A 12,216-nucleotide genomic window follows, 5' to 3' on the forward strand; every position below is an offset into this window, starting at 1 on the left:
TATATTGCTATTGCATTGCTACAGGCGTAAAACATAGAAGACAATTAATAAGTGTGCTATCCATGGTTGTGTGCTGTATCACTTTTTCTCTTCCTATTTTGTTATTATTGGTTATTTCTGTTTTACCTTTATTGATATAGTGCCATCATATTATGCTTGTAATGATTTTACTTGTGAGGATAAAGTGCACAATGACTAAATTAGAGTGTATTTCTGTTACTCAGTAGACTGCAGACAAATCACTATGTGTAAGCTTTGATGCAAGATAGAAAAATACCAAACTGCTGAGCAACTTTTTTTAAGTGAGCAATATAAATTTTCACTTTACCAACTTCAGGTATATTATTTAGCTCATTGATAAACGGTATTAATATCTACTGGAACTTGCTATTTAGTGAGTTTAATTAATTGGTAATGTAGGTTTTAATGAATTTCAATGACAATTTTGTAATTTTCTACTTGTCTTATATGGAGCTAGAACCCTATATATTAATTTAAGGCCTGAGTCTTGGGGGTATATTTACTAAAGCGTGGGTTTTTAGAAGTGGAAATATCACCCATAGCAACCAGTCAGATTCTAGCAATTATCTTCTAGAAGGTGCTAGATAAATAATAAGTAGACTTTGATTGGTTGCTGTGGGCAACATCTCCACTTTTAAAAACCTGCACTTTAGTAAATATACCGCTAAGTCTCAAGTAATGTGGTCTTAGGCCCTGATTCAGAGCCGGACGCTCTGACAGAGCGCTCGCTCTGAATCAGGCGTCTTTTTTTTTTTTTTATGGAGCGGCCTTCTGGCCACTCGCATTGCTGACAGGCAGATGGAAGTGCACTGGTAATGATGATGGTCCCCTGAACTACCGAACCTCTTGTGATTGGCTGATTGTGAATGCACCTGTGATTGGTGCTTTGTTCATTGCTCGGTCATATATCACTATGGATGTGCAAAAAGAATCTGCACAGGAAAGTACTAACAGAGGCCCTGATTCAGAGCCGGACACTCTGACAGAGCGCTCGCTCTGAATCAGGGCGTCTTTTTTTTTTTTAATGGAGCGGCCTCCTGGCCGCTCGCATTGCTGTGGGTACCCACCCACAGCTAATGCGAGCGGCCAGGATGATGGTCGCGATGGTCAAGACCATCGCGACCATCAGGCTTGCGACAAGACCCTTGTGGTAGGGTCTCGTGGCCGCAAGCCCCAGAGAGCTTTCAGCTCAAACAGAGCCGAAAGCTCTCCCACTGACATCACTTGTGATATCAGTGGGGCCGCCCCCAACGGTAGGCGTTCCCGTGGGAACGCCTCCGTCTGGGCAGCCACCCCCCCCGACCCGTCCACCAAAGGGGGCGTGCTGTCACTCAACATTGACAGCACGTCCCCTTTGGTGCGAGACCCGGTGCGACGGATTGCCCGTCGCTAACCGGGTCTCGCGCATGCGCATGACGGAGCCGGCTCCGTCATGCGCATGCGCTCTGGGCCACCATCGACCCGGCTGCAAGCGCTCAGTGCTTGCGACCGGGTCTGAATCAGGCCCTTAATTCCAGCTGTTTCCTGCAACTACCCCAGCCCTCCGCTTGCGAAACCACCCGTCATCACTGGTACCAGCATTTGCACCAGCCCTAGCCTAGGCGCAGAAGATCCAACTGAATTTGACGGATCTCTGCATAGGCTCAGGAGAGGACGTGACTCTGTGTACATACCCAATGCTCACGAATGGCAAATTTGTTATATGTTGCTGCATGGTTGCCACCCAGAAACGCATGCAGGACGTGACACATGCACAGTTGGCTAAAAATCACTTGAACTGTCTGCTTTCTGAATTGTATGCACCTCAGAATGAGGCCCTTGATGTATATTACTCATCTCACTTCTGCCTACAATGCTTTTGGCTAGTCCAGCAGTAGAATATCAATTTATACAAAACATTCCTAGAGAGTAAATATTTACATTTGCTATAATCTTGGAGATTCAAAGCCACTATATACTAGATACAGTGTTTCTGGTGAACACCTTGAATGTTACATATCGTTTAATTCATTTATTTCAGTTGCCATGGCAACATTGTCACAGAAACTGCATCTTCTCCCAGAAGAACACTTATGAGAGTATTATGTGTTAGCCTCTGATTTTTTCAACCTTACAATAGGTGTCCTTCATACACAGTGAGCCATGTAAGGATATATAATTTATTGCAGACACATCATAAAGCGAATGTGTGAACAATAGATGTTTTTGTACTACGAAGCACTAGTATTGTAGCATGGCCGTTTGGACTATAGGATGTCTGAGCTCTGCTTTCTGTCACTGTAAAGAGAGAACAAAGACCCTTTGACAGCTCATCAGATCCGAAACGCCTCTTTGGAAAAACAGCCGCCTTCCTTTAAAAAATACAAGAAGAAAAGTTTGTGTAATTAGGAAACCATATACAAAAGTTTTGGGTGTTTTCTAAATACACTAAATAAAAGGGACAAAATTAATTTGTTGTGGAAAACTAAAGTATATTAATGTGTTATAAAAAAAAGTTTATAATAGCCTGTGTGTTTTATTTAATAAAAAAAAGAAATTTGAAGAAAGTTGTAGACAAATATTAGATCTCTGCATAAACAGCAATAGCAATAGTGACATCTACTACTGCAACAAATGAGCAAGCAATATTAATAATAACATAGAATATTTCTGTTCCAACTCTTCCACCATGTTACAGTTAAATGCTTCATCAACATGGCAGGCACACATCACATCAGCTTGTCATGACTGAAAACAGAAATTCAGGACATCCATCCATACCGCCTAACATTCATAGAAGAGAAAGTGCAACAGTATAAATCGTGCCCTGGATTCACCAGAGTAACCCTCCAATTGACTTAAACAAGGGATTGGGAATCTCAGGCCCGGGGGCCGTATAAGGCCCCCAGAATCATTTGGTCTGGTCCTCGGAGCTTTTTTCTGCTAGCCTCATCTGGATAGCAGGGTGCATAGAATTGCGCCCTGCAGTCAGAATCTATGCAGCAGTGCTGTCTGGAGCGTCCTTAGGACGCTTCAGAGGGTCACACCACTGCCCTTACAGCTCCCCGGACCATCCTCAGGATGATCCAGGCATTGCTGTAATCACTGGAAATTGTGGCCCCACCCCATGTGACATCATACGGAGGGTGCGTGGCCTGCACCGGGCCCACGAATAATGTTATATATATCAAAATGGCCCTCGGCAGAAAAAAAAGGTTCCCCACCCCTGACTTAAACCATACTCCCATTTTCTCTCAATAGTCATAATATGACTGTTACTTCGTAGACTGCAAACAAATCACTATGGGTTTGATCCAGTTACGTGCGAAGAGGATGAATTGCCATTGCAACGGCATGGAAACGCTGGCAATGGCACGGCCCGATCTCACCACGGACTCGCACATTTTTGCTAGCAACCCTATGGAGCAGCAGATAAAAATGTATGAGTCTGGCAGTACCGTGTACAGTTTTGATGCAAGATAGAAAAGCTGTGCAACATTTTTAAGACAGCAATATATATTTTCACTTTACTGACTACAGGTAAATTTATCTCATTGATATATAGTACTGTATATCTAGTAATACTTGCTTTTTAATGAGTTTAATTACTTAGTAATATAGGTTTTAGTATAATAAACTTTAATGACTTATTTGTAATTTTCTACTGGTTATATAGGGAGCTAGATCCCTACATATACATTTAGGGCCTGATTATCAAGTAATGTGGTGGCAATTCTGGCCACTTCCGGCATCTACCCCAAGCTCTCCGCTTGTGAGAGTAGCCGTCATCACTGTTACCAGCATTTGCACCAGCCCTAGCCTAGGCGCAGAAGATCTGACTGAATCTGACGGATCTCTACATGACTCATAGGGGTATGTTTACTAACGTGCAGGTTTTTAGAAGTTTAGATGTTGCCTATAGCAACGTGCAGTGAGGTACATGGCTGGGGAGGCCCTGGCTAGTATCAGAGCCAGATTTACATATACATATATGAATCCGATGGTTTATGTGGGCATTATACAAAGGTGCAGCAGTATAGCACTGCTGGAAATGTGATCAGGGGAAAAAAGGTAGGGGAGGCAGTGATTAGAATAATACAAAGAAGATATTTATAATATTTTCTTTACATTTTTCTTATAATTATTATAGTCAAAACTCTGAGTATACCTAAGTATGACAGGAAAGGCTCTGCCTCACCTGACCGCACATCACTGATAACAACCAATCAGAGTTTAGCTATTATATTCTAGTACAGGGATGGGGAACCTCAGTCCGGGGGTCGTATAAGGCCTGTGGAATCATTTGGTCTGGCCCTCTGAGCTTTTTTCTGCTAGGCTCATCTGGCTAGCAGGGAATGGCACCCTGCAGCCAGAATCTATGCAGCAGTGCCATCTTAGGATGCTTCAGACGGTCACACCGCTGCCCTTACAACTCCCTGGAGCATCCTCAGGATGCTCCGGGCATTGCTGTAATCACCGGCGATTGTGGCCCCACCCCCGTGTGACAGCACAAAAAGGGGGCGTGGCCTGTACCAGGCCCACGAAAAATGTTATATATATCAAAATGGCCCTCGGCAGAAAAAAGGTTCCCCACCCCTGTTCTAGTAGATACTAGATAAATATTGAGTAGAATCTGATTGGTTGCTATGGGCAGCATCTCCACTTCTACAAACCCGCACCTTAGTAAATATACCCCAAACTCTCAGGCCTAGCCATAAAAAATACCCAGTGCTTGCTCTTATGCGCCAAACAAAGTATACCAGATATAGGGATCTATTCTCACCATGTGACTGGCTTCTTGGAAAATACCATGGGAAAATCAGGACGATTGAGGGCCATACTATTTTTTGATGCTCACTCACTTTCAGTAGATCATAAACCAAACAGAATGGGCAGGGCCGGTGCTAGGGTGTTCAGCGCCCCCCTGCAAACTTTGCGCTGTACTCACCTTCGTCAGGGACAGGAAATTACAAGCTGTCTCTCTCACTCACTGTTCAGCTCGTCCTCCTCCTGGCATTGCGGTGCGCAGCTGTGGCAGCTCCTCCATTGCTCTTCTTCTTGGGCACAGCACACTACACACAGAGAGAACGGGTGGGCGCACGTGCAGTGTGACGTCATTGTGTACAGTGCGCGTGTAAATAGCCAGTCTACATGCTATTGCTGGCAGTGGTGCTGTTTATAACAACTTAACAAGGCAGGGGAACTAACTAGCTCCTCCCACTCAGGGGTGGGCACCCTGCCAGGCCCATTCATGACTCTCTTGCACTGGCTGCCAGGGAACAGCTCTTAAGTCCTTTAACCAGCATGGGGAGCAAGAAAATTGGTGCTGTAAGTTGGTGAATACAACCATGCCACTTACATCATGGAGGAAGCAAACTTGTGGTAAAGGTGGAACATCAATTAACTAGTATCCACTTGAACCGTCTGCATTCTGAATTGTTGTTTTTGAACTATGGGAGATAACTGGAGCATCTGGAGGATAATCTCAGAAGCATTGGGAGAACATACAAACTCCTCAGATATGGTGCCCTAGTGAGAATTGAACCAATTGCCCCAGTGCTGTGATTCAGCATATACAGTATGTTGTATATATACACTGCATTGACATACTCATTCTCATTCATACTCAAGGTAATTTGTATTAGTGTAGGGTATGTTATATATAGACTTTTGCATGAACACAGTTACAGTTTTTAAATTAATTCTCATACATTATGGTACTCCCACATCAAACTGTTGTGTAAACCAAGCCCTGCATGCATGTACCTTTTGAAATAGAACTTTACTACAGAGAAGCTGAGTGTTTTGGTGCTTTTCTTCTTGCAGAAACAATAAAAAGCTATAGAAATATAGAAAGAGTACAATAAATGACTGTGGTACAGTTTTCTAAAAACTCAATTATATTGGCAAAATTTACACTTGTAATATGTTAGATGTGTTGATTCAGGACAGTACACAGTGATGACTAATATGGTATTTTGTAGCAATTATCACAATTTATTGATTCACTGCAGCTGTTTACGCATTTCCAATTATTATACCTTTGGTTAAGTGATTATTATATATAGAATAAGCAAACAAGGGGCCTGATTCAGAATGGTTCGCAATTGCAACAGCCAGATCGGCCGATGGTGCGTACAGCGCATGTGTATGCTTTACAGTGTGCGTGCGTGAGTTTGCACGCAGACACAAAGCCATCGCAGAGTGAGTGATGTCAGGTCAGCGTTTGGGGGTGGTGACAAGGGAGTGGTTGGAGAAACGTAGGTGTGTCTGTCCGTTTGAACGCCGTTACTTTGGCATGCATAAATTAGCCACTGCGACGGCATACGCAGCTTGTGTACTCACTGCATGTGACGATGTTAGCAATTTCTGACTAAGGTCAGACCTGTTGTAATTGTGCGTGAGGGGCCGATGTTACTCTATGTTCCCAATGTATATGCAGGACTGCAAGATATTGTGGATGTAAGATAGCGATAGTGGGTGCTAGTGGGTGTCTCTATGCTGGCTGTGCGATTGCAATAGCATACATTAGCATATCTTCGCAGCAGATCTGTGTGCGTAATCGCAGCGGCAATCGCAATAGCGATCAGTAATGAATCAGGCTCAATGTGCAATGTATGGCATGAGCGTTTTTCTGGACATAATGGACATGAGTACTATACTTTAACTTACTCCAAATAATTTCTTTATCACAGGTTCCCCTTTGCACAAACAAGGTTCTACTTCTTCAATTGGTGCTGAGAAATCAGGTTCAAAGTTCACTGAAGTGGGCGATGAGTTCCTGGGAGACTTTGTGGTTGGGGAACGTGTCTGGGTAAATGGAGTGAAGCCTGGAGTAGTGCAGTATCTGGGAGAAACACAGTTTGCTCCAGGCCAGTGGGCAGGAGTTGTTTTAGATGACCCAGTGGGAAAAAATGATGGATCTGTCGGTGGAGTGCGTTATTTTGAATGTCAATCACTACAAGGAATATTTACAAGGCCATCCAAGCTAACCCGGCAGCTTGTGCCAGATGGTACAGGAAGTGATTCTCACTCAGTGGAATCTTTGACCACCCAAAACCTGTCTCTACACTCTGGAACTGCGACACCACCACTAAACACTCGGATTGTACCACTGCGGGAGAGTGTGCTAAACAGCACCATCAAAACCGGAAATGAGTCAGGATCAAACCTTTCAGACAGTGGGTCAGTGAAAAAGGGTGACAAAGATCTGCGCATTGGAGATCGTGTCCTGGTGAGTCCTTTTCTCATTATTCAAAATGTACCAATTAGTTGCTCAGAGTGGTTGTTAAATTTGTATGCGATTTTTATCTTTTTAATATGTTGTATAGTAGTTTTATACATTTTGGAAAGTGTCATTCGACGTTTGCTTTTATTATTTCTATGGAGTACTTCACTAAATGGAGGGAGGTCATTTTAGAAACTAATAAATACAATAAACTACATTAATTGCATAATTGAATATAAATATGCTGCTTTTTATTTGTATGATACAAATATTTTCAAAGCAAATGTAACTATGTTTGTGAATAGCCCAGGGAGTATACACATATCCTACACTGAAGAGTTTTTGAAAGAAAATATAGAAACATTTAAAATCTCATAATTCTGCATAGCTCTTAACTGTAATTCCGTTTCGCCTTATTATTATTACCAGTTATTTATATAGCGCACACATATTCCGCAGCACTTTACAGAGCATATTTGTCCACTCACATCAGTCCCTGCCCCAGTGGAGCTTACAATCTATGGGCCTGATTCAGACCCGCTCGCGAGCGCTCGCAAGCGGGTCGATGTTGGCCCAGTGCACATGCGCACGACGGAGCCGGCTCTGTCGTGCACATGCGCGAGACCCGGATAGCGACGGGCAAGCCGTCGCTCCGGGTCTCGTACCAAAGGGGGCATGTTGTCGATGGTGAGTGACAGCACGCCCCCTTTTGTGGGCGTTCCGGGGGCGTGGCTGCCCAGAAGGAGGCGTTCCCATGGGAACGCCTACCGTCTGGGCCGGCCCCACTGACATCACAAGTGATGTCAGTGGGAGTGCTCTCGGCTCTGATAGAGCCGAAAGCTCTCCAAGGCTTGCGGCAACGAGACCCTACCGCAAGGGTCTCGTCACAAGCCCGATGGTCGCGATGGTCTTGACCATCGTGACCATCTTCCTGGCCGCTCGCTATAGCTGTGGGTGGTCACCCACAGCTATACGAGCGGCCAGTAGGCCGCTCTAAAAATTAAGAAGGACGGCCCTGATTCAGAGCGAGCTCTGTCAGAGCGTCCGGCTCTGAATCAGGGCCTATATTTCCTACCACATGCTCACACACATACACACTAGAGTTAATTTTTGTTGGGAACCAATTAACATACCAGGATATTTTTGGAGTGTGGTAGGAAACCGGAGTACCCGGAGGAAACCCACGCAAGCACAGGGAGAATATACAAACTCCACACAGTTAGTGCCGTAGTGGGAATTGTACCCTCGACCTCAGTGCTATGAGGCAGTAATGCATGCCTTTAGTTACTTTAATGTTTGTAGTCTATTTGCTCAGAAAGATGGGAAGAGATACTAGGAGGAAACACAAGATTTTCTTGGACGTTCCATTGTAATATTTACATGCTTCACTTAAAAACAAGTTTGGTCTTGTGTACAATGAAAGTAAAGATCTGCTGAGAACACACACTTGCAGTGTTACATCTATATTTTGAGTTGTGTGCATTTTAAAGGTATGGATGCATCCAAAGCAAAGATAAATTAGTCATCATCTTAAACTGCTTTCGAGATGTTTGATGGCCCAGGAAAGAAGATGCTGTATTTTAACTTATACAAAAAAATATATTTATTTTCTGAATCAAGCATAGTCCCCAAACCAAGAAATCCATAATCAGTTCCTCTTCAAATGTTGGGGCCCCTTAGAACTTATTGCTTGGTGATAATTTGTGATCAACAGACAATGTTACCCCATGCTAAAGAAAACATACATTTTACGTATATAGAGGGGAGGGCACTATGTGCTATCACCCACGGGCAACCAAGTGGGCACCTATATTTGAAAGCCTCTTTCTTTGCTGCAGTCAAGCTAAAAAGCCCCTTTGGTACCAAGTCCCGCGAGACTCTGCTAGCGCTGGGATTCTGTTTTTGCATATATTTCTTTTGCATTAAATGCATCTAAGTCACAATGTGATGCAACTAGGACGCACCAGCTGACTGTGCTGATTAATTTGATATGTGACACTTGTATAAGCTTAACTCCATCATTTGCATTCTTTGCAATATTCTCATCACACTTGTATCTCTCTGTCTACGTTAAGAGTTAAAAATACATGTAACTTTTATTTAATTGCACTGTAGCTAAACTTGTCATCGTACTTAATTCATGATAGGCACAAACATATTTCAGATAGGATTTTGCATGAAGACAACCTTTGCCAGAAGTGAAGGTTCTGTTTACTGGAAGTAGCACAATATTTTTTTTCTTACAGCAGCAGATTGGCTTCTGGAAAGCAGCTCTGTTATAGGGATTTGTGCTACTTTTCTTGTGGTAACGACATCTGTGAAAGTAATCTCTTATTATTTTTTTATCATTTTTTTATTTGGAAGGGATCCTTACCATTAAGGGCCTATTTATCAATATTTTAGTTTTTTTTCATATAATTATGTTGAAACTGCATTTTCTGTATAATTTTATGATTTGTTGCTTTGTGCTAATAGCCTAATGCAGGAGATTTCACTGAAATCTCAGTCAGAATGCTTATTAGCGCGCAAATCGCAGTCCCCATTATTATCAATGGGGACTATGATCTGATCCCTATGTACCAAACTACAAAAAGTGAAGCTTTTCAGAGTTTGGCCCCTTAGTTTACACCCGATGGTATAAACTGCTTTAAGCTTATGCAGGCTTTACTAGCAGGAGAGAGATCTTCCAAAATCTCACCTGCAGCATCCGGCCAGCAGTGTCAGATTCCCACGGAGGAGTCTTTCACAAATGTGACAACTGCTACTGGAAAAAATGCCAGGGATGTAACTTGCAAGGAGAGCGGTTATTGCAACTGCTGTCCATATGAGTTTCACTTTTCATTATAATTAAATATCCGCCACTAAAAGGGATACTTAATAATCGCGGCAGTTCCATGATTATTAATACATAGGCCCCTAAGTAGCTACAGTATATTCATACAAAGGAGCTGGATATGGGATCCCGGCAGTCTAAATACTGACAGCAGCACTCCGACAGTCAGAATAGCGACACCTGAAGGTAAGTAACCTTACCTTAACCCTCCCCCTAACCCATCTTTCCAGCAGCCAGCCCAGGGCCGGATTAACGGGGGGGCGACAGGGGCGGTCGTCCCTGGGCCCCCACACGTGAAGTGCCCCCACACCCATCGGGGTTAAAGTGGGCCGGACGAGACAAAACCAGTTCCGCCTCCTCCGGCAACCTAACCCCGGCGCCGCAGGGAGGCTCCATTTGCCAGGCGCCTGCTGAGATTGTAACCAGCTGGCGCCCGGCTCCCTCCCCACAGCGGCAGCCAGAGACTGGAGCTCACTCGTGAGCTCCGGATTCCGGCTCAAGCAGTGCACTATGGGAGAGACGTCATGACATCTCTCCCATGGTGCAGAAGAGCAGCCGAGCGGACTGGACGGGGACAGCAGCGGACACGGGATCGGGGGTTAAGGTAAGTATTAGCTTGTTTTCTTTTTTTCTGCAAGCGGCTTTTCTACTGGGGGCATTACTTGGGGGGGGCATTACTACTGGGGGCATTACTCGGGGGGGCATTACTCGGGGGGTGGGCATTACTACTAGGGGCATTACTACTGGGGGCACTACTACAGATGGAGCATTACTATTGGGGGCACAAATACAGGGGCATTAGTACTGGGGGCATTTATGCAGAGGGTGCTACTACAGGGGGCATTACTACTGGGGCCAATACCACAGGGGGCATGACTACTGGGGGCATTACTACTGGGGGCACAACTACAGGGGAATTACTACTGGGGGCATTTATACAGGGGGCATTAGTACTAGGGCATTACTATTGGGCACACACAGGGGGCATGACAACTGGGGAGCATTACTATTGGGGGCACAACTACAGGGGTATTATTACTGAGGCATTTACTGTATACAGGGGCATTACTATTGGGGACACTACCACAGAGGGCATTACTATTGGGGACACTACCACAGGGGGCATTACTTCTGGGGGCATAACTATAGGGGGCACCACTCCTGGGGGCACTACTACTGGGTGCACTGCATAAAGGGCACCACTACTGTAGGCTCTGCATACGGGCACTACCACTGTGGGCACTCTCACAATACTGGGGGCTCTGCATAAGCTCCCCATTGCGCATACGTTTGTCACATTTTAGTGTTCACTGTAGCTCCGGCGGCAGGCAGGGCGCCGGAGCTAGAGAGGGCACTTCCGTGCACGCGTGGCATTGAAAAGGGGGCGTCTATAAGATGCGTCCCCTTTTCGTCACTCTTGGGGGCGTGTCCGGCAGTTACGGACACGCCGGGCAGCCCCCAAGCGCTGCTGATAGGAAGAATAGATGCCGGGCGCATGCGTCCGGCGTCTGTTCACCGGCGGTGACCGTTTCACCACACATTTCCCCACCCGCGGGACACTGTGACCCGCGGGTGGAGATGGCTGTTTTAGTGGGGCGCTGCGCGGTAAGGGCAGGCGCTTGGGTGCTCCAGAAGGAGGGCTTGGGCTCTCCAGAAGGAGGACAGGGCGCCGCGCCCCGCTAAAACAGCCTAGCAGGAATGCTACATTTAATAGGGACCCCGCATGTTTGTTGCCCAGGGGCCCCCACATGCCTTAATCCAGCCCTGCCGCAGCCTAACCCTTCCCTGCTGCACCCTAACCCCCCCCCCCCAGCAGCCTAACCCTAACCCTCCCCGTAGTGCCTAACCCTAACTCCCTAACGGGCGTTTCTAGAGAGGAGTGTGCAGTCTCCGACACGGGCCCCCTTCTCTCCGTCCGGCGGCCGGCTGCGCACTGAACGGTGCACGGCCAGCGCTGCACTTATAGACTCTGGGCACTAGAGTGTGCCCAGAGTCTAAAGCACATGCACAGGTCACCGGGAAAATGGCCACAGCGGCCAATTTCCTTGTACTGCGCATGCACAAATGACGTGAAAATGTCCGCAGTGGCCATTTTCCAGGCGTTTTTACAGGCGCAGACACCAGAGCCGATGTGGGACTCCAGAGAGGTAAGTTT

General features: G+C 45.6%; 1 protein-coding gene across 2 annotated transcripts in view; it reads left to right on the forward strand.

Moving 5' to 3' along the window:
- The window catches only part of CLIP2 (CAP-Gly domain containing linker protein 2), a 164,012-nt gene that overhangs the window by 52,839 nt on the left and 98,957 nt on the right, over positions 1-12,216 (forward strand). For both annotated transcript variants that reach the window (XM_088445894.1, XM_088445895.1), the window contains exon 3: positions 6,696-7,234. In XM_088445894.1, the coding sequence (XP_088302020.1) occupies positions 6,696-7,234 (539 nt within the window). The remainder of the gene's footprint in view (positions 1-6,695; positions 7,235-12,216) is intronic.

This window comes from Taudactylus pleione, unplaced genomic scaffold (assembly GCF_031769625.1).
Source record: "Taudactylus pleione unplaced genomic scaffold, aTauple2 ptg000391l, whole genome shotgun sequence".
Taxonomy (NCBI): domain Eukaryota; kingdom Metazoa; phylum Chordata; class Amphibia; order Anura; family Myobatrachidae; genus Taudactylus; species Taudactylus pleione.